The 25,319-nt window shown below is 41.2% G+C and overlaps 1 protein-coding gene across 3 annotated transcripts; it reads left to right on the top strand.

Moving 5' to 3' along the window:
- Nucleotides 1-2,976: 2,976 nt before the first annotated feature.
- Nucleotides 2,977-21,943, top strand: CSRP2 (cysteine and glycine rich protein 2). 3 transcript variants are annotated; one of them, XM_060245115.1, is made up of 7 exons: nt 5,727-5,803; nt 9,362-9,467; nt 12,805-12,923; nt 16,167-16,335; nt 17,739-17,868; nt 18,293-18,386; nt 21,686-21,943. In XM_060245115.1, exons 3-7 carry the CDS (start codon nt 12,812-12,814, stop codon nt 21,760-21,762), a joined length of 582 nt encoding a protein of 193 aa, XP_060101098.1. In that variant the 5' UTR covers nt 5,727-5,803; nt 9,362-9,467; nt 12,805-12,811; the 3' UTR covers nt 21,763-21,943. The 3 variants fall into 3 exon arrangements, with proteins under 3 accessions (XP_060101095.1, XP_060101097.1, XP_060101098.1); XM_060245112.1 differs by lacking the exons at nt 5,727-5,803; nt 9,362-9,467 and adding an exon at nt 2,977-3,309; XM_060245114.1 differs by lacking the exons at nt 5,727-5,803; nt 9,362-9,467 and adding an exon at nt 3,282-3,644.
- The last annotated feature ends 3,376 nt before the right edge of the window (nt 21,944-25,319 follow it).

The raw sequence follows: 25,319 nt of genomic DNA, 5'->3' as shown, positions 1-25,319 counted from the left end.
ATTGATTTCAATGGCCCATAGGGTATAATGGTGGGATAGGGACACCCTCTTTGGATGCCCCTGGAATGGGACCTGCTGGCCCAATCTTTTTGGGACTTGGGGGGTTTGTAGGGGAGAGTCCCTTGCAGGTCCCCTGCAAATTTGGGGGCTCTCCCTCAAACCCCCTCTCCTCCAGGTGGCTTCCAAAATACCCTATTTTGCCATTGATTTCAATGGCCATAGGGTATAATGGGGCCGTATATTCGGAAATAGCCGCGCATCTACCGTATATGCAGCTATTCCGAGTACAGTAATAGGAAGTACATGGTATTCCGTATTTTTTTGGCCCCGTGTATTTCCGAATCCGTGTAATTCCGTATTTTTTTTGCACACCCCTAGTAAAAGCATCCTAGATCAAACTGAGAAGTAACAAAGTGTGAATTGTCCCACTAAAAAGCTGCAGAATGTCCAGATCTCAAAGTAATCGCTCTCTCTAAACCTAAGCTGCCTCCAAGGATTGTTGTAAGGAAGGTGGGGAGTTGCATATTGCTTTGGGTCTCCACTGTAGAGAAAAATTAGATATTATACAAATCAGGGCTTTTTTGGGGTAGAAAAAGCCCAGCAGGAACTCATTTGCATATTAGGTAACACTTCCTGACACCAAGCCAGCCGGAACTGCATTCCTGTACGTTCCAGCTCAAAAAAAAGGCCCTGATACAAATAATTATAAAGCTGCTGCCTACCGACTATCAGTCCTAGTGATAGTGGTAACTACTCTGGTTGGTAGCTGCTGTGGACGATATAAATTACTAAAGCAAAGTGAGTCCAGTGGCGCCTTTAAGACCAAAACAAGGTTTAATTCTAGGTATAAAGTTTTCTGTGCATTCCACTGAACTCAAACTTTGTTCTATCATTCCAGATAAATACAACTACCCACCTGAATCTTCCTTTTAACTAGTAATTTTTGGGTCTTTACCAAAGTAAAAGCCAAAATATGGAGGGGAAAATAAGCAGCAAAATTTTTCAGCATTCAAATATAGAAGGTACCTAAGGATCTTTACTTGGTAACCCTAATTGTTACCAATTAAAGGCCAGTACATCACTGAATAACAATTGGCAGCTTTGAATAGTTCTTAGGGTTGCCAGGCCCCCCCCTGACCACCAGCAAGGGATGGGGAGATAGGATTGCCAGATCCAGGATGGGAAGCTCCTGATGACTTGGGGATGGAGACTGGAGAGTAGAGGGACCACAGTAGGATACAATGTCATACAGTCCACCCCTCTAAAGCAGCCATTTTCTCTAAGGGAACTGATCTCCAAAGTCTGGAGATGAGCTGTAATTCCAAGGATCCCCAGGTCCCACTCGGAAGCTAGCATCCCTATTCCCATCCTTTTAACAGCCTAGCATGCAGACAGATCCGTAGCCAGAAAAATGTTGGTGGCGGGGGGCCCAGCAGATAAATTTTTAGGTGGGGGAACCGTAAAATGCTGCTGAAGTGGCTGCTGCCCCCCCTCTTCTGTGGCTCCACGACCGCTGCCTCCCCCCGCGGTGCCTCCTCCTCCCTCCCTTCTTCACACTTTTAAGGCCCAGGGAAAGGGCTGTGAAGCGCTGTTCTGGGATCTATAAAAGGTGACCCCCCGCCAATCAGCAGAGTGGCGGGAAGACCGGTGTAGAAGGCTGGCGGCTCAGTTCCTATGCCCCTCTGATGCACTCATAATCAGCGCTGGGGACAAGGAGGCAAGGGTGGCCCCGCTTTTTCCGTGGGTTGCTCGCTGCTGCTGCCCCCAGTGCTGATCGTGAGCATGCCAGAGGGGCATAGGAGCTGAGTGGCCAGCCTTCTAGACCAGTTTTCCTGCCAATCAGCTGATTGGCAGGGGGGCGCCTTTTAAAGAGCCTGGAGCTGTGCTTCACTGCCCCTTCCCTGGGCCTTAAAAGTGTGAAGAAGGGAGGGGGAGGAGGCATCCCGGGGGGGGGCACAGAACTGGAGGGGAGGGGGTGGCAGCTGCTGCTGCAGTTTTACCTGCCAATTGACAGCTGATTGACAGGGGGGCTGGCAGTGTCTGTCTGGGGTCTTGATCCAACAGAGGGGCCACAGAGCTTTAAGGGGGAGTTGAATTTAGGGGCCGTGCCCCCCCTCCGGGGCTACAGGTCTGCATGCAGATGCTAAACTTTTCCAATCTGTTTTCTCTCTAAACATTCCTAAATAGTCAGCTGCTGTTAACATAGGGTCAGTAAAAAAAATTAGCAACTCTGCAGTCCATAAACAGGTTACAACTAGACCATCATTATGTATTTTGCCATAACAAGTACTAGGTGCTCTCCTATGTAAAAAATACCTTTATCTGAAAAAACACCTTGTTAACAAGATAAGAGCAAATTCAGACCAACCTTCCTGAACATTTCACTCCAGGGCTGGATTAAGATCCTAAACAATGCCAGTTTTAAGAGGTCTAATTCATTACCCAAAAGATGACAATTTAGTATTTTTTGATAATGACTTCATATTCAGAAGTCCCAAATAATTTGAAATATGATTGTCAACCTCCAGGTGGTACCTGGAGATTTCCCACTATTACAGTTGATCTCCAGACAACCAAAGATCAGTTTCCCTGGAGAAAATGGCTGCTTTAGGCAGGGGTGGCCAGTGGTAGCTCTCCAGATGTTTTTTGCCTACAACTCCCATCAGCCCCAGCCAGCATGGCCAATGACAGGAGCTGATGGGAGTTGTAAGCAAAAAAACATCTGGAGAGCTACCGTTGGCCACCCCTGCTTTAGATGATAGACTCTAGTCTAGGGCATTATACCCTGCTAAGGTCCCACCCCAAACCCCACCCTTCTCAGGCTCCACCTCCAAAATCTCTGCGTATTTCCCTACTTGCAGCTTGGAACCCTAATTGTAGCTTATTTGGTTGGCATATAAATATAGCAATTTTTTTAGTCTATATTTAAAAAGAAAAGAAAAGGCTTTTTATTACAAGCATTCCTGATATAGCCAGGGAAACTGGAAAGTTTAGAAGCAACTGATTCGCGTGAAATATATAAACAGCTGCCAGTCTGAAGGAATAGTGGGAACACTTATACGCGTGGGGGAGGGAGAGTCGCTTTTAGGAAAATGAGTACTCAGCTCTGAGGCGCAGCCCGTGAAAGTGAAGGGCGGTCCTTCGAAGACAGAGGGAAGGAAGATATGCTGTCACCGCCCCCTCCCCGCACTGTGGGAAACTATAAGCACCTTCGAGGGAAGCCTGCTTATAGTAGAGGTTGTGGGCGCCTTAAGTACGCACGGAGTAATTGCAGGACACCTGGGAAGCCGGTTTTGTGCAAATACTCAGGTAGGAAAGTGCGGGCGGTGTCTTCTCTGCCCGGGAGGCTGAGAAACTTGCGCGTTTAGCCCGGCCCAGCTATCCTGAGGCCGTTCTGTTAGAAAAGGGTGTTGTGCGTTTGAGGATGAGGAATCTCCCTCTTTCTTCTCTTCCGCTCCTCCTTTTTCATAAATGCTTCATTCTTAAAACAACGGATTGTTGGGCTAAAGCTTCTCGGGCGACGGCAACTGAATGTTACATCCTGAAACCATGCTTCCTGATAACTTTCGCATGTGTATGTGAAAGAGTACCGCTGAGGTTACTGTATGTCTGTGCGGGGGAAAGAAACTCTGTACACGCTTAAGGTACTTAATACTCCTCTACTTTTGCACTGCAGGGCTCTAAGCTTAACGTTCGTGTTTGAGGGTGAGGTCAGGACTTAACATTCAGAGCAACATTTTGATTTGAGAATTCTCCAGCGGCTGCTTGAATCTCAGTGCTTCTATTCAAACTTTACAAAGAAAAAGACGTATGGTAGATCATTCTTCTCTGTGGTTTGCAAAGAGCCCACCAGCAGTGTTCCCTCTAAGTTGAGTTAGCCTAAGCTAGCTCACAGATTTTCAGCCTCCAGCTCACAACTCACGAAGGATGACCCCAGAGCACAACAATTTATGCAGCAGCTCACAACTTTAATACCAATAGCTCGGAAAGTAGAATTTTTTCTCACAAGACTCTGCAGCTTAGAGGGAACATTGCCCGCCAGTGGCTTTGTTTTTTAGTTCTTGTATTTCAAGGATGTCAGATATCTTTTCAGATGGGCAACTTTTATTCCAGCTTCTGCTTTTCTCCTTAATAGGAAACAGTGTTTTTTTGCCAGGTTGGACAGTAATTTTCACGTGCGAAGGAATTGGTTTAAGAGAATAACAGCCTATAGTAGCATGGTGGGTGGGAAGTCAAAAATAAAAAAAGGAAAAAACTAACTGGTAGAGAGACTCTGTGTGTAACTGGTTGGAAAGCAAAGGGGAATATTAAAGTAATAAGGAAAGCTCCTTGCATCTTTACTGATCTGAAGTTCAGTGATATTATTGCATCACTAAATATCCTTGCTCTCACCTCATTTTCCTCACACCTAAATAAGGTTAATTTTAGAGCCTTGATATAGAGAACTACAAAGAGTATTTGAGCATGTGCAGAGTTTTTCTCCTGTGAAATAATTTCAATAATATCATTGATAACTAATACCACTTGGGGTCCTAACTTAAGGAAAGTTACCATTTAGCCTGCATGGTACAGATGTAAATGGACATAGGCTTGAGCCTTTTGTGGGTGGGCCCTTGGTACTTGGAAAAAAGAGGAAGCAGGATTTTTATTTTTATTTATTTTTTGCTATGATCCCCTGTAGTACAGCTATGATTGGCTGTGTATGTTTAATAATCTCTTGGTGGTTTCCATTTCCTTTACTGTAAATTTCTCTTTAAATAGACAGGATTAATTAGAAAAAGTTCAGCTACCTGCCATAAACCCATTGATAGAAGGCCAGTTGCTTATGCTTACAGGTGATCTGAGTTTACTATCCTGCTTGCTATTGAGCCTAAACTTAGTTGGTGATGGTTGTTTCCAGACTGCTGTAGTTGTTGTAGGAAATCTTTGCAATTGAATGCAGGCCAGTGAGGGCATTTTTCTTATTAGAAGATGGAACAATTGCTGGAAAATATCCATTTTGGTAAGGTGGCCTGGAAGACTTTGTATTTCACAATGCCTGGGAATATGGCATTTTATTTCAGATATTTTAAAATAATTTTAGCTTCCCTTTTCTCATTGGTGCCTGAGGGACCTTAATAACAAACCAATTAAACGTATCTTAAAAAAAATAAAAATTGCAGTACATAAAGAAGAAATTGCCATGTTTAGAATATCAGCCCTGATGATCGAATGTTTTATATAAATGCCCAGTGAAATAAGTTTTTACAGCCCTCCTAAAAGCTTGCAGTGGTTAGATCCTTTCAACCTATATAGAGTTCTTTCCGCAGTTGTGGGGCAGTTATGAAGAAGACAGTAGTGGGTCGTGGCCAGCCATGCAGTTCTGATGTGTGGTTCCATTAATAGTTTTGCATCTGAAGAGTGCAGCTAGCATGCCTGCTTATAAAAAGGATAAAAGGTCCTTGAGATACAGGGGGCTGAGGTCATAAAGGGCTGAAGCTTCTGTGTGGTCTCCAAGAGCATACCCACATACAGCATATTGGAAGATGTAAAATTTCTGGAAATTTTGAAGCCAAGGAGGAAGTAACAGAAATTTTTGGAAAAACTGAAATTATGCAAGACCCAAACTCTTTTGCTAGTTTAACATTAAATGTATCATTTAGAACTTGATGAGCATTAAAAATTGTACTATTTGATGTACCTACGGGATTTTAAAGTATAAACGAGTCTTTGTTTTCTGTAATACAGTTTGCAAGCATACCCAGTACTTAAGAGAAAAAAACAAACTGCAGCACCCTATACTACTTTATCACATGGCATTCAGGTATGAAAAATTAAAATTGAAGGTAGAAAACAAATTATATAATAATGTTATTTGAATAGACACAAGGACTACTAGCATATTTTAATACTAAATTAAGCTTCATAACATCAAAAACACTGAAATCTTTAATGATGGGTTATCATTAAATATATTTAATATTATTTTAGCATGACAATTGTTTCTGACATTTGCATTTAAACAAAATATAGAATATGTCAACAGTATACATAGGAATGATCATCTAATGCTATAGATCACCTTAATAAAAATTGTTGTGCTCTACATTTTGAGTAAAACTTTCTTTTGTTTCACTCATTCCAAAAGGGAGGGAGTTTTTTCCAGCACCCTGAAATTGGCCAGTTTTTCCACTGGAAAAATGGAAATAGTCCTTTATTTCATGTTAGACATTTTGAATGAGAAAACCCTTCATATCACTCGTTCTAAGAAAAAATACTTCATTTTAAGAAAAAAACCCTTCATTTCAGTGTGCCTTGAAATTTCTGAGTTTTTCCATTGGGAAAACAGAAAATCAGTCCTTAGGTGTTGGGGGGACACAAAAATGTCATTTTCTGGATCTTTCAATTTCTCAGGCCTTTACATCTCTAAGCATGTTACTTCTGTGCGGCCTAGAGATGCATTAACCTGCACAGGCTAGGAGGGGATGGTGAGCTCTAAATCTGACAAATGATAAAAGTTGTCTTAACTATGACTACCACCTGTGTTGTCTCTTAGTCTGCTAGTAACATCTTCATGCCATCAAGTAAAGACAAATCCATCTCCTCCAGCCTTACCTACCAGCTACACCTCCATCTTATATGGTTATACATTTGGAATATGCATGTTGGTTGCATGCCTAGTTAGTGTAAATTGGCGCAATATATTCTGCTTTCAGCAGACCCACTGAGAGACATAATTGTGTGAGAATCTTTTGCAGAACAGCATTTGTTTCCCACTTTCAGCGGGGGGAATGCGAAAGTGTCTTTGATAGTGTTTCTAGAGTTACCTTCTTAAAGTTATTTCAACTAGAAGAAAATCTTTTATTCTGTTCCCCAAGTTAGTTTATATAACCAATTAATGAACAGGTTCTGTCATGAAGAACTTGTAAAACTGAGGATGGAAACTCTAATGCTGTTGTAACTCTTCAAGACACTACCTTTGGCTTCCTTGTACCTGATTCATAGAACTGGTTCTACAGCCTAGTTACACCATAGAATATTTCTTTTCTCTAAATGGACCACTGTGGCAGCTGATAGGTGCTCCTGTAGTTAAAAACATTTCTCACTCTACAGTGGTGAGGTCCCATAGGTACTTGATTGAATGGGAATGGCAGTGCAGTGAAAAATACCAAGTTCATATTGTCATGGCTTAAGCCCATGGATGACTTCTTGTACAGTCTGAAGGTGCTCCATCAATCTACACTTTTAAATGCCTATTCAAGAGGGTGAAAATGGTCCTACCCAGGGCTTTTTTTGAGCAGGAACGCACAGGAACATAGGTCCGGCTAGCTTGGCGTCAGGGGGCATGGCATAATATGCAAATGAGTTCCTGCTAGGCTTTTTCTACAAAAAGCCTAGTGAACCAATTGTCAGGGGTGTGGCCTAATATGTAAATGAATTCCTGCTGGGCTTCTTCTTCCAAAAAAGCCCTGGTCCTACCCAGTGTTCCCTCTAAGCTGAGTGAGTGTAAGCTAGTTCAAGTTTTTTAGCCTCTGGCTCACGCATTTTTGTCTTAGCTCAGGAAAAATGGCCCCAGAGCAGAATAACTTATACAGGAGCTCACAACTTTAATGCCAGTAGCTCACAAAGTAGCATTTTTGCTCACAAGACTCTGCAGCTTAGAGGGAACCCTGGTCTTACCATGTTGGATTTTGCTAGCTTGTGAGAGTGATTGACCTTGCTAGCAGACCAGAAGTGCTTGAGGTCTTGCAAACAGAGCTTGGTTATACAAGCAACGTAGCTGAACAGAGAACTGTTGTTATTGTATGCCTGGAACTATGGAATCATTTAGGTTATGTATGCAAAATCTGATGGTATCTGACTAAGATTTACATGGTATAAAACTTGGGGCCTTATTCCATAGTATTGAACTAGCATACTAAAGAGACTATTAAGTTTCAAAAATTAAAAATAAATCAAGGAGTTTCACTTTGTCCATCTTCATAGTGTCTTACAGTGAGAAGCTGAATGTTATATTTCTGGGCATTCTCAAAATTTGTCAGCATTCTTTAAAAATACCTTTCACCACTTTCAAAGTGCAGATAGCTGAGTAGAGGGTGTGGTAACTGATTTTGAAAGTCAACCCAAGTATTTTATAGAAGATGAGCAATATCTGTAAGCCAGGCATGGTAGAAATTGGAGTCGTCATTAGCAAAGATGGGTCATAGCTTGCATTTTCTTTGTCTTCTGAGATTAATTTTTTTAACTTGAAGGTTAAGTGGTGGAATGTAAATGCAAGTTGGTGGATGAAGTCACTTAAAGTCCTTCTAACTTTGCCTTAGTAATAAATCTGTCTTACCCATTGCATATGTAAGAGCTGAAACATAATGATGGTAATTGCTTGCCAGAAGCATAGGTGTGTTCGGGGGAGGGGGGGAAATCAAGAAAATGCTGATAAAAACATCTGGCAAAGGTTTAGTGCCATCTTGCATTGCTGTTAAATACACCATGGGCATGCATGTACAAGCATATGGCAGTTCATCCCAGAAGAAAACAGAAAATGAAATCTTATATTGAGGCTGAGACAACTTACTGTAGTAACCTAGAACTATAACACGAATATATTTGCTTGTTATAGTTGTAAAACTCCAGAACAAAACCGAGCAGTAATATATTGGTGTTGTAAGGAGCTTTTATTAATTCCCCTGCAAGTAAATTGACTAGATGTCCATAAGGGTAGTTTTTCTCAAAATGGTTCTTGTTACTTAAAACTCTAATGTGAAGAACAGTGACCATAGTTCCACACACACACACACCCCCGCCCCCGGAAGAGACAGGATGTATTTTATGAGTTGCCCTGTTTTAAAAGCACCACATTGCAGAGAACCTCTTGTTCCACACTGATACCTGTTGATTCCTGTTTATGTGCAGAGGCATTGGTGAAGCAAAGAAAGACTTGCATGAATGTCAGACCAGATTTCTTGTTCAGATCTTTTAAAAAGATGGTATCCCTTTAGTTATTCTTCTCAATGGGGACCCAAAGCAGCTTCCAGCATTGCACTTTCATTTTCTCTCATTTTAATCTTGGCAACCATCCTAATCATATATCTTATAGACTACAAGGCTCCACCATCCTAACAGGAAAGCACCTCTGCCTTTGCCTGCTATAATGAGTTTGAAGAAAGGAGATAAGGATTTTGGCTATTCTCTGAAGGGTTACTGAGAACCAGGCTAGGCCCCATTCGTGCTAGCCAAAATAAATGTGAATATCATATATAATTATTCCTGGCTTTGTGGGCTTAGCAGATCCTGCAGAGTTTTGCCCCCTATCTTCCACATGGCCTTTTTGGTAAATGAGGAAAGTTGAATATGATCTTGTTCATTGCTCTTCTCTCACATCCAGGCTCTTGTGCACTTGTCAAAAATAATAGCTGGAGGACACAGTATAAGAATAGCTTCTCTTCCTTTGTGTAGTGCTGTACAACAGCTGTACAGATCTGTGGGCCTGTGTAAGTATATTGAATTGTAGATTTGGCACGTGTTCATGAACACATGCAAACATTTACCAGTGTTAGCTTGTTAATTGCTGGTGCTTACTTATAATTGGAAGAGTTGATAAGTCTCTGTCTGGAGTGCTGTAATGCTGAGGGTTAGTGCTTTCCTAAAAAATATGGAAAAAATCATAATATATTTTAAATTTTTTCTTTGTTTAACTTTAATCCTGTCCTTCCCGCAGATGGGCTCAGAGTGGGTTACAACATTGGTTACACTGTATAAAAACAACTTAAACTATAACATCAATAGATCTAAAAGATGGCATCCATACTGTTCCTATGGTGACCTGGTATTGGTTATTATAGTCACTTCCAGAAGATGATGACAGACGGTTATAGTTGATGACAGGAGGGGCCAGATGGTATTTTGACGTCTGCTTCCTCACTCGAAAGTCTATTAGAATAGCTCCATCTTGCAGGGCCCTGATCTCCAATGGGAGCTCATTCTACTGGGCTGAGGTCAGGGCTGAAAAAATAATCACGATACTGGGAGAAACTTGGATTTCAAAATAGGTAGAATATTAAGAACATTGTATATAGGTTCTAAAATATTAAGAACCTTGTATATAGTAAATGTAAAAAGAAATTCTAAGGTCACTGATATAAGATGCCTTCTAAGTAAGGAACAATGAAATAAAGTTCTTTCTTAAAAGGATGCTGTAAACTAGGAAATAATATTTATACAGCAGAGATGTGTGGAAAAGGAATGCAGTCTGTGTCCCTCTCCAAGTCCTCTTTGCTATGATTGATATCATCTGTTGCACAGTGGTAAGCCAAGCCATTGGATAAATGTAATGAAATCTCAACATTAGACTCCAGTGGTGCCAAGAATGACAAAATAATAGTAGTGCATGTCATAGAAGACATTTTCCCCAGGATGAGTACTTGATTCTGCTAAAGCATGGAAATCAGTGTTAAGTTATCAGGAATCTTCAAGCACGTGCCAAGTAGTTAGTTTAATGTTGCTATCCAGAAATGAGCTACAAAATCATCCATGTGTGTCAGGGCAGAAAGTGTATTAAGCATTCTTTAGAGAATGGCCTGACTTGGGTTGAACATTTAATTGTTTTTTTCCCACATTCCAGGAATTAATGGTTTAGCAACAGCCAGTGTTCTGTTTAGCAGCCCTGATTTAAAAGACTTACCAGATTACCCATAATGGTTTAATTGAATTTGGATACAAGTGTCTAAACTGGCAGGGCTTTTCTGTAGGTAAGAACAGTCAAGCTTTTACACATAAAGGAGCAGACTGTTGTTATAAGTGCAGTGGGGCAGGGAACAGTTCATCAAGACGTGCCTGGGCACCCCTGCATGTTAAGCAGCAGTTCCAGTATATGACCTGCTCAGTATGACCTGATGCATATTGGTGCTTAGGAAATTATGGAAGCAGCTGCAGCTCAGTGTAGATAAAAATTGGGTTACTTACACACAAATGGATTATTGGTCTTGGACAACCACTATGAGTTATTTCATGGCTATTTTATAATTGTTTATTTATAATTGTCATGTGGACAAATGTCATGTTTTTTTGCTTTAAACAAGAAATATGTTGCACCATTCTAGCTTTAAAAGAAAAGGTTGAAAGGGAGGTAAGGTAAGAGCATATCAGCCTATTCCTTTGAAGCATCTGTGGAAGACAATATCTTCAATGAAACATCATTTGGTTGACACTAATCCTGGGTACAACCTTTACAGTGAAAGCAGTATCTGATGTTTATAAATTGCTTTCTGTTTCCAAGAAGAAATTAGTGATTGTGTGGCAAAAGACTGCTGCCATTCAATCCTTATATGTGCACTGCAACTACAAGTCGGAATTAATGGTACATAAAATACATTAAAACAAAATACCATTAGCTTGTAGTAGTCGGGAAGAATAGTGTCCTTAACATTCTAAAAGGTAATGTGAGATTGTGAACAGGTTTGGAAAAATGGAATTCTAAAAATCTTCTGAATGGTTTCTGAACCCAGCAATGATACTAAAGCAGAGAAATAATGAGGTCTGCACAGACTTACTGGTTTGAAGCGAGGTTTACTTTATGGTATCATAAGCAGAACCCAGTCGGGCATGGGCCCCCAAAATGACTGAGTTACAATCATTCTACATACAGACAGTTTTATTCACACAGAAAACAAGCAGGCAGGCATATAGGCTTATCTGATTTCAAAAGGTCCCGCCTTCACAGAATTCCCCTGGGTAAAATTTCCATGATGAAGTTTCCTTACTTATCTATATACAGCAAGTTGCCTGTAGGAGGCTGTTCCCTTATCTAATCTTACAACTGGAGCTCACACCCACTGGGCGGTAAAGTGAGTTTCTAACGGCAGTTTTACAACAGACCCCTTTGTTTGAAGACAAGGCATATTTTTACTCAATATGACAAATATTATTATTGGGATATTAATTAATTATTCAGGGGCTGTCCTTCAATACCCTTTTTCCATCTTACTAAATAATATATTTTATATTCCAGCGCTTTCGATGCAGCAAATGGCTGAACATATTGGAGAGTATTGCCATAGCCTGTAGCTAAACTGGTGAACTTGATACTCTGCTTCTAGTAATAGTTTATAGATTCTGTGGACATACATAAATGGCTAACTTTGCTAGAAGACACATGACTTAAAAATTTAAACATTCTTTCCCATCTGCTTCTCCTTCCTCAGCTGAGTCTTGTAATGAAGTTCTCTCTTCGCCTTCCTTTTCCTCTTATTGGTGGGTGGGGAAGGTGAGGGAATTGCAAGACTGTGCTCCATTGATGATAGATGAGGGAAGAAGATGCTTGGAGGAATAATTTGATGATGTTCCTTGACTGTTAACATTTAATCCCTCTGCTAATGGAAACTTGGGGAAGGATAGCAGAAGATGTTGAGACTATGGACTTTGCAATTCATTGTGCTTGCTTTAGGCAGTGTGAAATTTTTATAACTCACAATCTGTTTCATCTTAATGCTTTCTGTCATTTCAGTCAGTGGATACCCTAATCCTGCATGTTCTGTATCTATTCTGTTATCTATAGGATGCTGCTGTTAAGGTTTGGGAATTACTGCATAATCAGTAAACATCTGATCTCTTAAATTTAATTTGTGGGTGTAGTGTATCATGTTAAGGCTTACCTTGGTTTACAGTGCCTCTGGGTTACAATTCTAACTGTAAGGAAAGTACTACAAAAATAAAATTTTATTGGATATCTAATCCAATTTAATTATGTGCTTTTAGACTCTTCGTCTTGGCAGCTGCTCTGCAAACACACAACCTGTACCTTGTTGCTAACTGTCATCATCTCTTATGTAGGCTCAGAATGCCAAACTGGGGAGGTGGCAACAAATGTGGTGCCTGTGGCAGAACAGTGTACCATGCAGAAGAAGTTCAATGTGATGGGAGGAGTTTCCACAGATGCTGCTTTCTCTGTAGTAAGTATTACTAGAGCTCTTGTAACAACCGTATTGAGAATCCATTTTTAAGGTACTAAATAATATGGTGCAGAATGGAAGCAATGGGAAAGATTTAGCTACAAGACCAGCCAAGAGACTCAAAGAAAGTTGCACTAATGTGGGAGCTAGGAATGTCACATTTAATATAATTTAATTTTTGGATTTATATTCTGCCCCATCCCGCAAGCGGGCTCAGGGTGGCTTACAACAATAAAATCAACATCTCAAAGTTAAAATGACATCATAAAAACAGGTACTATGAAATCAGAGACAACACAGTAAACAATTCAAACATAGGCGGCAAAACCATGCAACAGCATGTAGGCTGATAACAGTCAACATCACACAAGCACTATGATGGTTAGGTACTGGGGGAAGCAATGGGTTTCAAAGGATGCCTGCTGGATCAGTTAAAAGCCTGGTGGAAGAGCTCTGTCTTGTAGGCCCTGTGAAATCTGGATAAGTCTCACAGGGCCCGGATCTCCAGCGGGAGCTCATTCCACTAGGTAGGGGCTTGGACCAAGAAGGCCCTGGCCCTCATTGAAGCCAGTTGGGTGTCCTTAGGACCAGGCATTGCAAGAAGATGTTTTGCAGCAGACCTCAGAACCTGAGGGGGGCTCATATGGGGAGAGGTGGTCCTGGAGATATGCAGGCCCCTGGCTGTAAAGGGCCTTAATGGTACCTCTTGATCTAGTACTCGAGAGGTAGCCAGTGCAGTTCAATAGGATACAATGAAACCCCAGGTAACCCCCAACCCAAATGATAGCAGCTCATACCCCATTAAAATGACTAGTAAATAAAGTGGTATTGTGGAGCCTTCTAAACCTACCGCCTCCTTAGGCAATTTGTTCCATGAAATGAAAGGAAAACTGTAGGAAAATGCATAGACAGTGGACCATGGTAGATAAATAGTTATTGAAATAATAAAGAATTATTGAAAGTTCTCAAGGCAGCTGGAAAGACTGATGGTATGCATGGCAATGGTTAGGGAAGCCTGTTTGGTCAGAGGATGCACATGAAGATCTGAAGCTGTTTTCTTTCACTTGAAGGAGCTTCTAGAAGAAACAAGCCATTTTTGATGAGCAAGACCCTTTAACGCGCTGTATAGCATTGAGACAAATAGATTTAGCGATGACAGCCTTTTGAGTCTTCAACAGAAGCCCCTCATTCTCCCTCTTTAAAAACAGAATGCTTTTGTTTCCCCCTTGGCACTTGTGGATGTGCATTTCAGCTGACTTGCTGATTACGATGTTTTTATTTTCTGAAATACATTAACAAAATGCAAAGATCAGTCTGTCAAAAACATAGTATCATAATGGCAGTCAAAATACCAGTTTTCACACTGTAAATTATTCCAGCAGTTAACATCTTAAAACATTTTGTTAGAAAAATTATTCATTTGTTGGCTCTCTGGCTCACTTGAACCAAATAAGTTAACTCAATTATTTGGTTGATTTTCTAGTTCAGCATAATGAAGCCAAAATTCTGTTAGGCTTTTGGCATAAGAGACTGCAGACTAGCTCACATGAGCCCAATCCAAGTGATTATTTTTCAGCCTAACAGTTTATTGAAGCATTGGACTTGTTTTAAAAGCTTGTTCATTAGAGTACACTGAACAAAGAATCCTGTCAAATAATAGATTGCTTTGTGCTTGGCTAAAGATCAATGCTGTTGTGATCAGGCCTCCGGTTCAGTGGGAGCTCACAGGAGCACAGCTCCTGAACCTTTCTGAGAGTTCCACCTCCTTATCCATTGAATAGTATGTGCAGCTGCATAACAATCCCCGAATGAGTTCCACTACCTTTTTTTCTACAAAACAACCCCTGGTTGTGATAGCAAAAATGTAGACTGTAGCTTAATTCAAGCTCATACCTTGAAGTAACTGGATGGCTAAGCGGGTTTTTGTGGGAGAAACTAAAATCTCCTGTCATGCCTTTCTGAAAACCAGTTCATTGCTGTTAATGTTGAAACATAATGGGACAGAGGTTGTACTTTGTAAAGGATAGGAATAATGAGAAATAATGGCAAATAATTTATAAAGTACACTGTAAGGCCACTTAGTTGCATTTGATCTGAAGACTGAAACAAGGTGCAATTCTAAGCAGACTTATTAGGCTTAGGAGTGCTCTGATTATGCATAAGTTAAAAGGCTTGGAGGATGCACAGCCTCTGTTATGATGGAATCCAGTTTTTGACAGTAACTCTTCAGATGTCTTTTGGTTCATATTTTGAAGTGCCTGTTTTTGCTTTTTTGAGAGCCAGCATGGTGTAATGGTTAAGAGTGGTAGACTTTAATCTGGAGAACTGAGTTTGATCCCCAGTCTTCCACGCAAAACCTACTGGGTGACCATGGGCCAGCCACAGTTCTCTCTTTCATCCCCACGTACCTCACAGGGTGTCTATTGTGGGAGAGAAAGGGAAGTCAATTTTAAGATGCTGTGAGACTCCTTAAGGTGGAGAAAAGTGGGATAGAAAAAGCAGCTCTTCCATTTCTTCTGCTTGCTCTAGCAGACATAGGATTATGTTGTCACAAAGAAGGCATTTTGAAAGTGCACTGAAGAACCTGGAAGGGAGCACTAAGCATAACCAAAAACTATGGAGCATTTCTTTTACTGCTGTTTCTTAAACACATATGGTATAGTATCAACTATCAGAAAGTTGTAGATGCAGAACTAGGCTGTTAGGAGCGTCCTAGAATATGGATTTAAACTGGATAAATTGCTGGCTTTCTCTCAGTCTCCCCCTCCCACAAGTACTAGTGACTGTCTAATAGAAGGCTTATTCTACCACACCTTTCTGTTCTAGATATTCTGTTTTTTCTCAGTAAAAATGGACTGATGAACTAGTACATAAACATGTTGGCACTAATATAAGTGCATATGTGAATTTTAAAAGTACAATGGGAGAAGGGAAGTGTTAACCTCAATCCCTGAGTTTGTTGCAGCCTTGCTAATTAAGCTGCATCAAACTTCCAGTCTGTAAATGTCAGAGCCATGACAGGGTGGGTGTGGCACATCCGTTCATGGAATAAAAATATAGTTCACCAATTCAAAAGAAATTGCCCATTTTTAAAATTCGCAATAGCCCTTTACAGTTTGTTAAAAAGAAAAACAAAAGCCCACAGGCAAGAGAACTGAGCCCAACTTGATGTTCCAGTGCTGATAGGCAGGCATCTGTAAAAGAGCCACTTGTGAAAAGCAAATGATTTTTTTCCCCCTCCAGTGGTCTGCAGGAAAAACTTAGACAGCACAACAGTAGCCATTCATGATGGAGAAGTATATTGCAAGTCTTGCTATGGAAAGAAGTACGGTCCCAAAGGATATGGCTATGGTCAAGGAGCAGGCACTCTGAATATGGACAGAGGGGAAAGGCTTGGTATCAAGCATGATAAGTAAGTACAGCTTTTTGTCACTTCCACTGCAGCAAACAATTTGATCCCCTGCAGAAAATTCCCAACCTATAGGCTTCCTCTCTGTGTTCCTCTCTGACGCATCTTAAGCGTCGAATGCAAATAAGTGACAACCTCTCAGGACAAAATCAGTGGCATGATCTTTACCCTAGGAACCTTAGTGACTTAAGACTCTTCAGGGAGCTAGTGTCTGCAGGAAATGACTCAATGCCTTGTAGTGCTTTAAAGGCAATTATATTTCTCAGTGTGGTTTCAGAAATCCGTAACTGAATGATCTTGCGATGCAACTTTACAGGTAAATTCAGATGACTTTTGGACAAGTAAGCTTGCTCCTTAATCATGATTATCAACTGAGTGCAAGGGTTAGGGGAAACGTCGTCTTTACTGTGCAGTTCGGATTTGAGACAAAGCCAAGTTGATTGGGTTCATAGAATTGGGATGTAAAGCTCTTGTGCTCATTGTGAGTTGAATACTGAAGTTGTGTTGTCTGGGTTGTACAGAAGTTGTACTTCACTAGTAAGTCACTTTTTCATAAACACAACTTGAGAGGCTTGGCAATAATTGGCTCAGGTGGACATTGTTAGGTAATGTTTTTTAAAAATTATATATATATACGTGGTACCAAGTCATTGAAATTAGGGAGCAATATGTCGAACTATTGATCACTGAAATTGGGGATCAGTAATTTAGACTTGCACTGACCTGGACAGCCCATGCTATCCCAGTCTCAGAAGTTACGCGGGGTCAGCCCCGGTTAGTACTTGGATTGGACTACACCAAGGAAGTCTAGGGTTGCATGCAAAGGCAAGCAATTGGCAAACCTGCTCTGATTGTCTCTTGCCTTAGAAACCAGAATGTGTTGCCATAGGTTAGCTATGACTTGATAGGGGTTTTTTGTGCTAAGGCTAGATGTATTATTTTCTTCTCAGTGAGTTTGGCTCTAGTCCAAAAGTACATGGCTTCAGATCTATTGACAGAATACTTTTCTCCTGCTTAGCAAAATAGAAGGTCTTGATCTATAGAGAAGGTCTCTAGTTACAAGAACTAGTCAAGAAGCCATCAGTACTGTTCAAAAGAATTTGCATGAGTGCGCTATGAGTAATTTTCTATTTCTGATATTAAGGAAGATGATAGGTCTCTGGATACCTGAAATGCCCATAATAGTTGGAAGATTAGTTTGTAGGTGTTGGTGGGGAGGTAATAACAGCACTTCACTCAGATCTCCCAAAGGAATAAACTGAGAATGGGTGGAATGGTGGTGCAGGCAGCAGAATATCTTAGAGGAAAGTTTTCTACCCTAGGTTTTAATGACTACTTAATGGTGAAACATGCACAAAACTAGTGTAGTGAAATGCTTATATTAAGGTGTGGTCTTTTTATGTTAGTGAACCTTCTCATCGACCTACAACAAGTCCAAATACTTCGAAGTTTGCCCAGAAATTTGGAGGAGCAGAGAAGTGTTCCAGGTGTGGAGACTCTGTGTATGCAGCAGAGAAAGTAATAGGGGCTGGAAAGGTAAGGTGACCTCTCAATGCAGATATCTTTCCACGCAACACTGACCTTGCTGGGGTTAGTTAATGATTGATAGTGGTTTTTACTTCTAGTAGGATTTAATAGATTAAAATTTGCTTGCCATCACATCAGGAGTATGTCAACAAGTCTAAGAAGCAGAAGATAAGCAGTCTGGAAATAGTAGCCAGTCAAATCCAGTGTATGAAACTTTTTGTACTGTTGTGGCTTGCTGGCTTTTTACTGATGTCAGTAAGGAAAACAAGGTTTCTACAAAGACTGGCAAAATGAAATTCTTCTCAACTGAAGGCCTAGTTTCTAGTATATATGCATACACATATGTAAAATAAAAATGAAACGGGTTGGGAGTCTCTGGTGCCATTTAGAAACCTAAAATAACTGTGTTCTCAAATAAGTGTGTTCTCTTTAGCCTTGGCATAAAAACTGTTTCCGATGTGCCAAGTGTGGGAAAAGCCTGGAGTCAACAACTCTGACAGAGAAGGAGGGAGAAATCTATTGCAAAGGTAAAAGAGAGCAGAAATTGAACTGGTCCTTGTGCAAAGTGATGGGCTTTTTGATAAAAGAAGGAAATGGGGTGACCACACAGTCTGAAGACTTTTATTCATTTGTTTGGCTTTTAATTGATATATCAATATACTATTTCCCAAGTGTGCTCCCTATCTGTGAGTATCAAAATCCAAAGATAGGGGGCAAACTTACATCAAACAAGTTTTTCTGCAAACTTGTGTGACCTACGTTTGCAGAAAAATCCAAAGTTAAAGAAATTCCCCCCCCCCATTAATCAGTTGGGGAGGGGCTTGGCGGTTGCAGCAGAGGTGGGGTCCAGGAGCTGCCAACAGGTCTGGCCACAGCAGAGCCCTGGTTTGGAGCTACTTCCAGACACCAATGCTGCTGTGGCTAGGCTCCAAAGAAGTCACACAAGATGGCAGGGGGAGAGGCGGGATGGGAGCCACTCTAGCCTGGCCCAAAGGATGCCCATCAGCTACAATGGGCCTGGCAGGAGAATGTCAGGCTTATCCCCTCCAGGAGTCTCCCCCCAGGGGAATTGGCAGTGATGGATGAGGGATTCCCCCATGCAATTATTGCTGGTCCCCACTTGTCTGTACTAATGCTTGTTAACTGAAACTGTGAAGGAGCAAGACAGATCTTTCTACTTGAAAATGGCTCCAGGTTTGCAGGGAAAAAAAGGAAAATCTAAAAAAAAATACATTGGGAGATTTTTAAAAAAACTAAAAAATAACAAAAGGGGAGCATCTGTAGGTTTAAGCAACAGATTCACTCAGTGGCTGTTGCTAGGTAACCACAATATTCCAGGCTTCAGTTTTTGTGAGCCAAAAGTGGGGGACAGGGCCCGTTTCAGGCCTATTTTGGCCATTATGGGATAACTCATTGAGGCCAGGCCTGACTAGGGTTGCCATATCCAGGCTGGGAAATTTTTGGATATGTTATATGTTAGATTCACTAGTATAATAAGCCAGTAATCTTTATCTCATTTAGCAGAGTACACTGAAAGGCTATATGCAGCAGAGCCTCTTTGTTCTGCATGTGCTAGCAAAATTACAGAGCCACTTGTCAGTTTCAAACTAATAAAAAGTTCTTTATTTAGAGAACTCCATTCTAGATAGGATAGATGAAAGATAGGAGTAGAATCTGTTCTAGCTTCCTGGATGGAAGCAGATGATATAGACTGAGGAGGGCAGGGTTTAGGGAGGAGAGAGGCCTCAGCCACATATAATGCTATAAGTGTCCACCCTCCAAAGCAGTTATTGTAAAGTGAGTTCAGTCAGCTCTTAAGTAAACAGCAAGTTTATTCAAGAAGAAACAGTCACAAACAACACAGGCAGTTCAACTCAAGCCGCTCTGAGCCTGTTTCGGTGGGGAGGGTGGGATATAAATCCAATAAATAAACAAACACTGTGTCCAAGTAAAACATGTCCAGTTGGCAGCAATCCCTCCTATTGGTCTCTCCATGATCCTTCATTTGCATTTCCTGGAAGAAATGCCTCGGGTCCTGATTGTCCGATTCTAAGAAATCGAAATGTAGGCATCAGGATTCTGGAGAGTAATGGAAGCATGCTTTAAGCTTGAGCCTAGTACCCTAGTGAGAACTATAATGCATAACAGCCTAATACCACTCGACTTCCATGGCTCAAGTAGGCCTGGCTTCTCGCTATTGTTCAACAGTAGCCACCCTTAAAAAGCCAGTGTAAAGTAGCAGTTAGAGCTTCAGAGTAGATTCTGGTAGACCCAGGTTCAAATCCCCATCTTGCTGCGGAAGCTCGGGGTGATTTTGGACCAGTCACTTTCAGCCTAATCTACCTCACAGGGTTGTTGTACAGATAAAAAGCAGAAGAGAATAATATAAGCTGGCCCCCTACTATGGAGGAAAGTGAAGGTACATATGAAGTAAATAATAATATCACTGAAGATGGGAAACAGATAAAAGGTAAGTTAGTGAATGGCTGAGATAGACAGAATGAGGCAGGGAGGGGAAAGAGGAGATAATGGGGTTGAGAGGAAGAGGAGGATAGAAGGGGAAATGAGGTGCCCCCTAGCATGTCCTTCAGAGTTCCCTCCCATGCATGTGGGCCGGGCCCAGTGACTGGTACCACACAACTGGGCCACAGTTTTTGTAGGCAGAGGCTCCGGTGAGGGGTGTGTGTGTGGAGGGAAAGCAGGAGGGGCCTATAAAAGTAGGTTGTCTATTGCGTGGGAAGGAGATAGGGTTACCCATTCCAGGTTAGGAAATATCTAGAGAATTTGGAGGGAGCCTGGAGAGTATGGGGTTTGAGGGGGGCAAGGGACCTCACAATTCCATAAACTTCTCCCTCTAAAACAGCCATTTCCTCCATGAGAATTAGGGTTGCCAGCTTCCAGGTAAGGGCTGGAGATCTCCTTGGACTACAGTTTATCTCAAGGCAGCAGTTCAGTTCTGGGGAAAATGGGTGCTTTGAAAGGTGGACTCTATGGCATTATGCCCCAGCAGGTCCCTCACCTACCCAACCCTGTCCTTTCCAGAGTCCACCCCCAAAATCTTCAGGAATTTCCCAACCTGGAGTTCTCAACACTACAGAATGATGTGAGGTGCTGTGCCATGCCAACATTGTGGACAAAGTAAATAACAAATATATAGCTGAAGCTGAGAGGTAGATAAAAGGTAGGTTGGTGAATGGATGAGAAAGAGAATGATGCCTGGAAAGGGCAGAGGATATGCAGTTACCAGGGGAAGGCGAAATTAAAATAATGTAGGGAAAGGGATACAGGGGAAGTGCTGTGCCCTCCACCAGGCATTTTGAGGGTTCCCTGCCATGTAAGTGGGCCTTAGTTTTCCTAGGTAGAAGTGTCAGGGGGCACAGATGTAGGTAGGTTAGCTGTTGGGTAGGAAGGAGAGGATGAAAAGGGAGGAAGCTGTGGGGATTCTCAGGGAAGGAAAGAAATAGGAGGGGGAAATTAGATGCCCTCCTGAAATCTTTGTGGGTTCTCACTTTTAGTCTGACTGCAGTTGATACTTAAGAGGCAAATTCATGAAAATAGCACTCTCAAGAAATCTGACATGAAATTAAGAAGACAGAGACGAACTGATATTGACAGTCAAGATTTTTTTTATGGTAGTGTCGCTATCTTTTATGACTCTGCTAAATCCAATGCAATCTGTGCTCTTGGCCTTAGTTTAGATTAGAACAAAGACGAACTCTGAAAGACACAAATATTCTATAATCTGCTCTTTTTTTAGTACATAATTTAGTAAAACTGATACAGGAGTATTGAAGAATTGATCTGTTGTTTTTTTTTATCCTTGCAGGTTGTTACGCAAAGAACTTTGGTCCCAAAGGATTTGGCTATGGCCAGGGAGCTGGTGCTCTTGTTCATGCTCAATGAATTGCTAGCTCAATTGGATTGAGATGGTTCTGTAGTTTAAGATGCAACTTAAATGTTACTGTGAAACTGAATGTAGTGTCCTATGCTATTGTAGTTCTTTAAATTTCCATGCTTTTTTTAAAAAAACCTGTTTGGATAATTCTTCCATAGTTAATATCAATAAAGGTTTGTATTTAGAGTACCTATGCGTGTTTTAAAAGGTTTGGTGAAGATAGTTGATCGTTTTTCATTTTCTATAGAACTTCACCTAGAAATGTTTCCAGGGACCATTTTCTTCTCCAAGGCATCTGGACTGTGCTATGATGGATCCATGCTGCTTAAACACTTCCATGATTTCACAGGGAAAGGGAGCAAAAGTATGACAATATTGTATCGTTAGATATAGCATTGCTATCTCTCACAACTGAAATGTTCAAGAGCATTGTTAAAATTTTGCTCTCATAATCAGTCACGGGCCTACTTATTGCTCATTTTTCTTCCTACACTTTGCTTTAGAAAAGCCACATTTAACACATACCTATACTGCAAATATATAACTTAGTTCTGTGCTAGGCTACGGTGGGCAGTGGGTACCATACTGTTTCCCTGTATGCAGACTACAGTTGTAAGGTATTCTGTGTGAAATGGCCTTAATGAAAAATATACAAGCCGTTGCATTTGATTTTAGTTACTGTGGATTCCCTGTAGAGCCACAAAACCAAACTACATTCTGGGACCTTTGCCAATCCTTGGATTATACTATTTCAGGTACAGGTGGAATAGCACGTTTGCATGTATCTCAGTGTAAAAAGTTTCTTGCATGTTAGACTAGCATTTCAGAAATAAGGAGTTTAACTTACCATAGAGAGTTTCTGGTCTAAAGCATTTGAATACGAGATCCCTGTTCCACTCTTGAGTGGTAGAATCCAGCACAGTTATTGATGAGTGTCTAACTTGGGCCTTATTAGAAACTGCAGTGCCTAAAAGGAGGCTCTTACTGCTTGTGAAGTTATCATGGCTTTCCCAGACTTGTTACCTACTGCATCTCATGTTCACACGTCATCCTTCGGTATCCGCTCAGGCTGCTTTTGCTGGTAGACAGCCCAGAATGACCCACCTGCAGTGAGGACTGAATTGGAGCTGAAGCTCCTGCTCCTCCCTTGGCCATCCTCTGTATGGGGGTGGGCTGCTGAAAGTAATATGTGAGTTGTCAGACTGAACCAATGTCAAGGACAATTGTGCAGTCTCCTCTCCCATATCTGGGTACAGTAAGTTGTGTGTTGGAGGAGGATGGGACTAAATACTGTTACTTATTTGAGAAAGAGGGCTAGGGAGCCAGGTTTTTGTTTGTTAAACAGTCACCATTGGCTAAAATAGAACATGAGTGTGAGTTTCTATGCACACCTTTATAATGCCTCAAAACTGATTTCCTGTGTATCTTCACCAATTTGATCACTAAAGGCTTTTGTTTCTGCTTATCTCTTAATATATTTTGTAGATGGTAAATTCTGACAGAATAACCTAGGATAGAAGGCATTGCTTCCAAGCAAAGCTGCTACTTTTTAATGTTAGCAGTTCTTAATTCACTGAAGACTTCTTGGAATTCTTTATATGAATGATGTGGGTCATTCTGAACTAGGTTTTGTTCGAAGTCCTTGGGGTATGATGTCATATGAATGCAGATGAATCAAAGATGTATAGGAAGTGGGCATGTTTCAACAATAATAGTTAGAGCGCCAACAATGACTTTATCAGTCCTTTCAACATTAATTTTGTGAGCTGCAGAATCCTTACAAAGGTCCCCAAATCAGATGATGATCTTTGAGTCAGAAAAGGTTTTATTGTACCCATGTAATTAACAAGAAAAACACAGCCCAGGTGGAAATAATTTTAGCATGATGATCAAATGCAATGGCTCTAAGAGAACTATGGTGATAATTACATAAGCAGATTTAAAAGTTTTCAGCAGTCTTCTTGGAGCTGACTTCAAGCTAAATGAGCTGGAGAGGGTGTTCAGGGGCTTTTTAAAACTGACACCTTATGCCTTTAGAATAATTTTAAACTATAAATCCTGGAAATAACAAGTTTCATTTCTAGACAGCATGATGACAGGCAGTAATCATTGATCAGTCTTACTGTACCATAGCTGTGAATGAATAACTCTTGGAGGTTCAAACGAGGAGAAAGGTGTGTAGAAGTTTAAAATGCTGAATTTGAATACAGTGGTTTAAGTAGTGCTGTGCCTCTCTAAAATGTACATATCTATCACCAAGCCCAGACTTTCCCATCTAAGAGCACCTCACTCAAATATCCTCTTATGCCTTTTAACCTCTAAGAAATGAAAGAAGCGCTGCAGATTTTCTGCTTGAGATTGTTGCATAGGACAAGCTATTACAGAGCCAGGTATAATTAATGCACAGCTGAACCCATGAGACATTTATGGGCTGATTTAAGCAGGCAGGCATTTATGTTATCTATAGTCTGCCTTTCTCACTTGGACTCAAGGCGGATTATGCAGAGTCAATACAATTGAGAGGATGGAACATTCAAGAAACCATGCAATAGTATTAGGGTTGCAAAGCCAACCAGAAGTCTTTAAAAAACACACACACAACTGAAGCAAAGCATAAGTATTAACATAACACATAAAATGATGCAAAAATCATATAGGATTCTAGTGTCAGCAAGGTATACACAGTAGCATGAACCAAAGTTCCAAATAATGTCTAAGTAACTGTGTATCATTTAGTACAGTGCAACTATTGCCTGTGTAGAAATGTCCTCTAGTGATTAAATTTCATGTAAGTTTGCAGAAAACCAGGGGAGTGGGATCCTTTATGGCTTCAGGCAGGCTGTTCCAAAAGGTGGGGGCCACATTGGAGAAGGCATATGTATGAACAGTTGTTGATTTTGCCCATTTGCAGGTTTGCACCAGTAGAAGCCCCCACTCCAGTGACCAAAGCTATTGTGGCAGAGTATGGAGGAGTGATGATGTTGCAGATATGAGGGTCCAAGGTCATGAAGAACTTTGTATATGATAGCCCAATACCTTAAACTGAGCCTGGTAACTGATGGGCAGTCAGTAAAGTGCCTTCAAGATGGGAGTAATGTGTGCGCACCATCTAGCTACCACTAATAGCCAAGCTGCAGCATTCTGCACCGATTGGTGTTTTTCAACAGGAGACCAATGTATACTACATTACAGTAGTCTAGTGGTGTGAATCCAGGTATCATAGAATCATAGAGTTAGAAGGGACCTCCAGGGTCATCTAGTCCAACCCCCTACACAATGCAGGAAACTCACAGCTACCTCCCCCGCACACCCCAGTGACATCTGCTCCATGCCCAGAAGATGGCAAAAATAAAAACAACCCTCCAGAATCTCTGGCCAAACTGGCCTGGAGAAAAATTGCTGACCAACCCCAAAGTGGTGAACAGCATTTCCTCAGCATAAGAAAGATCCATGAGCACTGATGTAACCCTCCCTGCCCTCCTCTCCATGCTCTGCCTAAGTTCACAGAATCAGCATTGCTGTCAAATTGCCATCTAGCCTCTGTTTGAAAACCTCCAAAGGAAGT

The sequence above is a fragment of the Heteronotia binoei genome, chromosome 8 (genome assembly GCF_032191835.1).
Source record: "Heteronotia binoei isolate CCM8104 ecotype False Entrance Well chromosome 8, APGP_CSIRO_Hbin_v1, whole genome shotgun sequence".
In the NCBI taxonomy this organism is placed as follows: domain Eukaryota; kingdom Metazoa; phylum Chordata; class Lepidosauria; order Squamata; family Gekkonidae; genus Heteronotia; species Heteronotia binoei.
The sequence above is the reverse complement of the archived record's forward strand: the minus strand, read 5'-3'. Positions and strand labels throughout refer to the sequence as shown.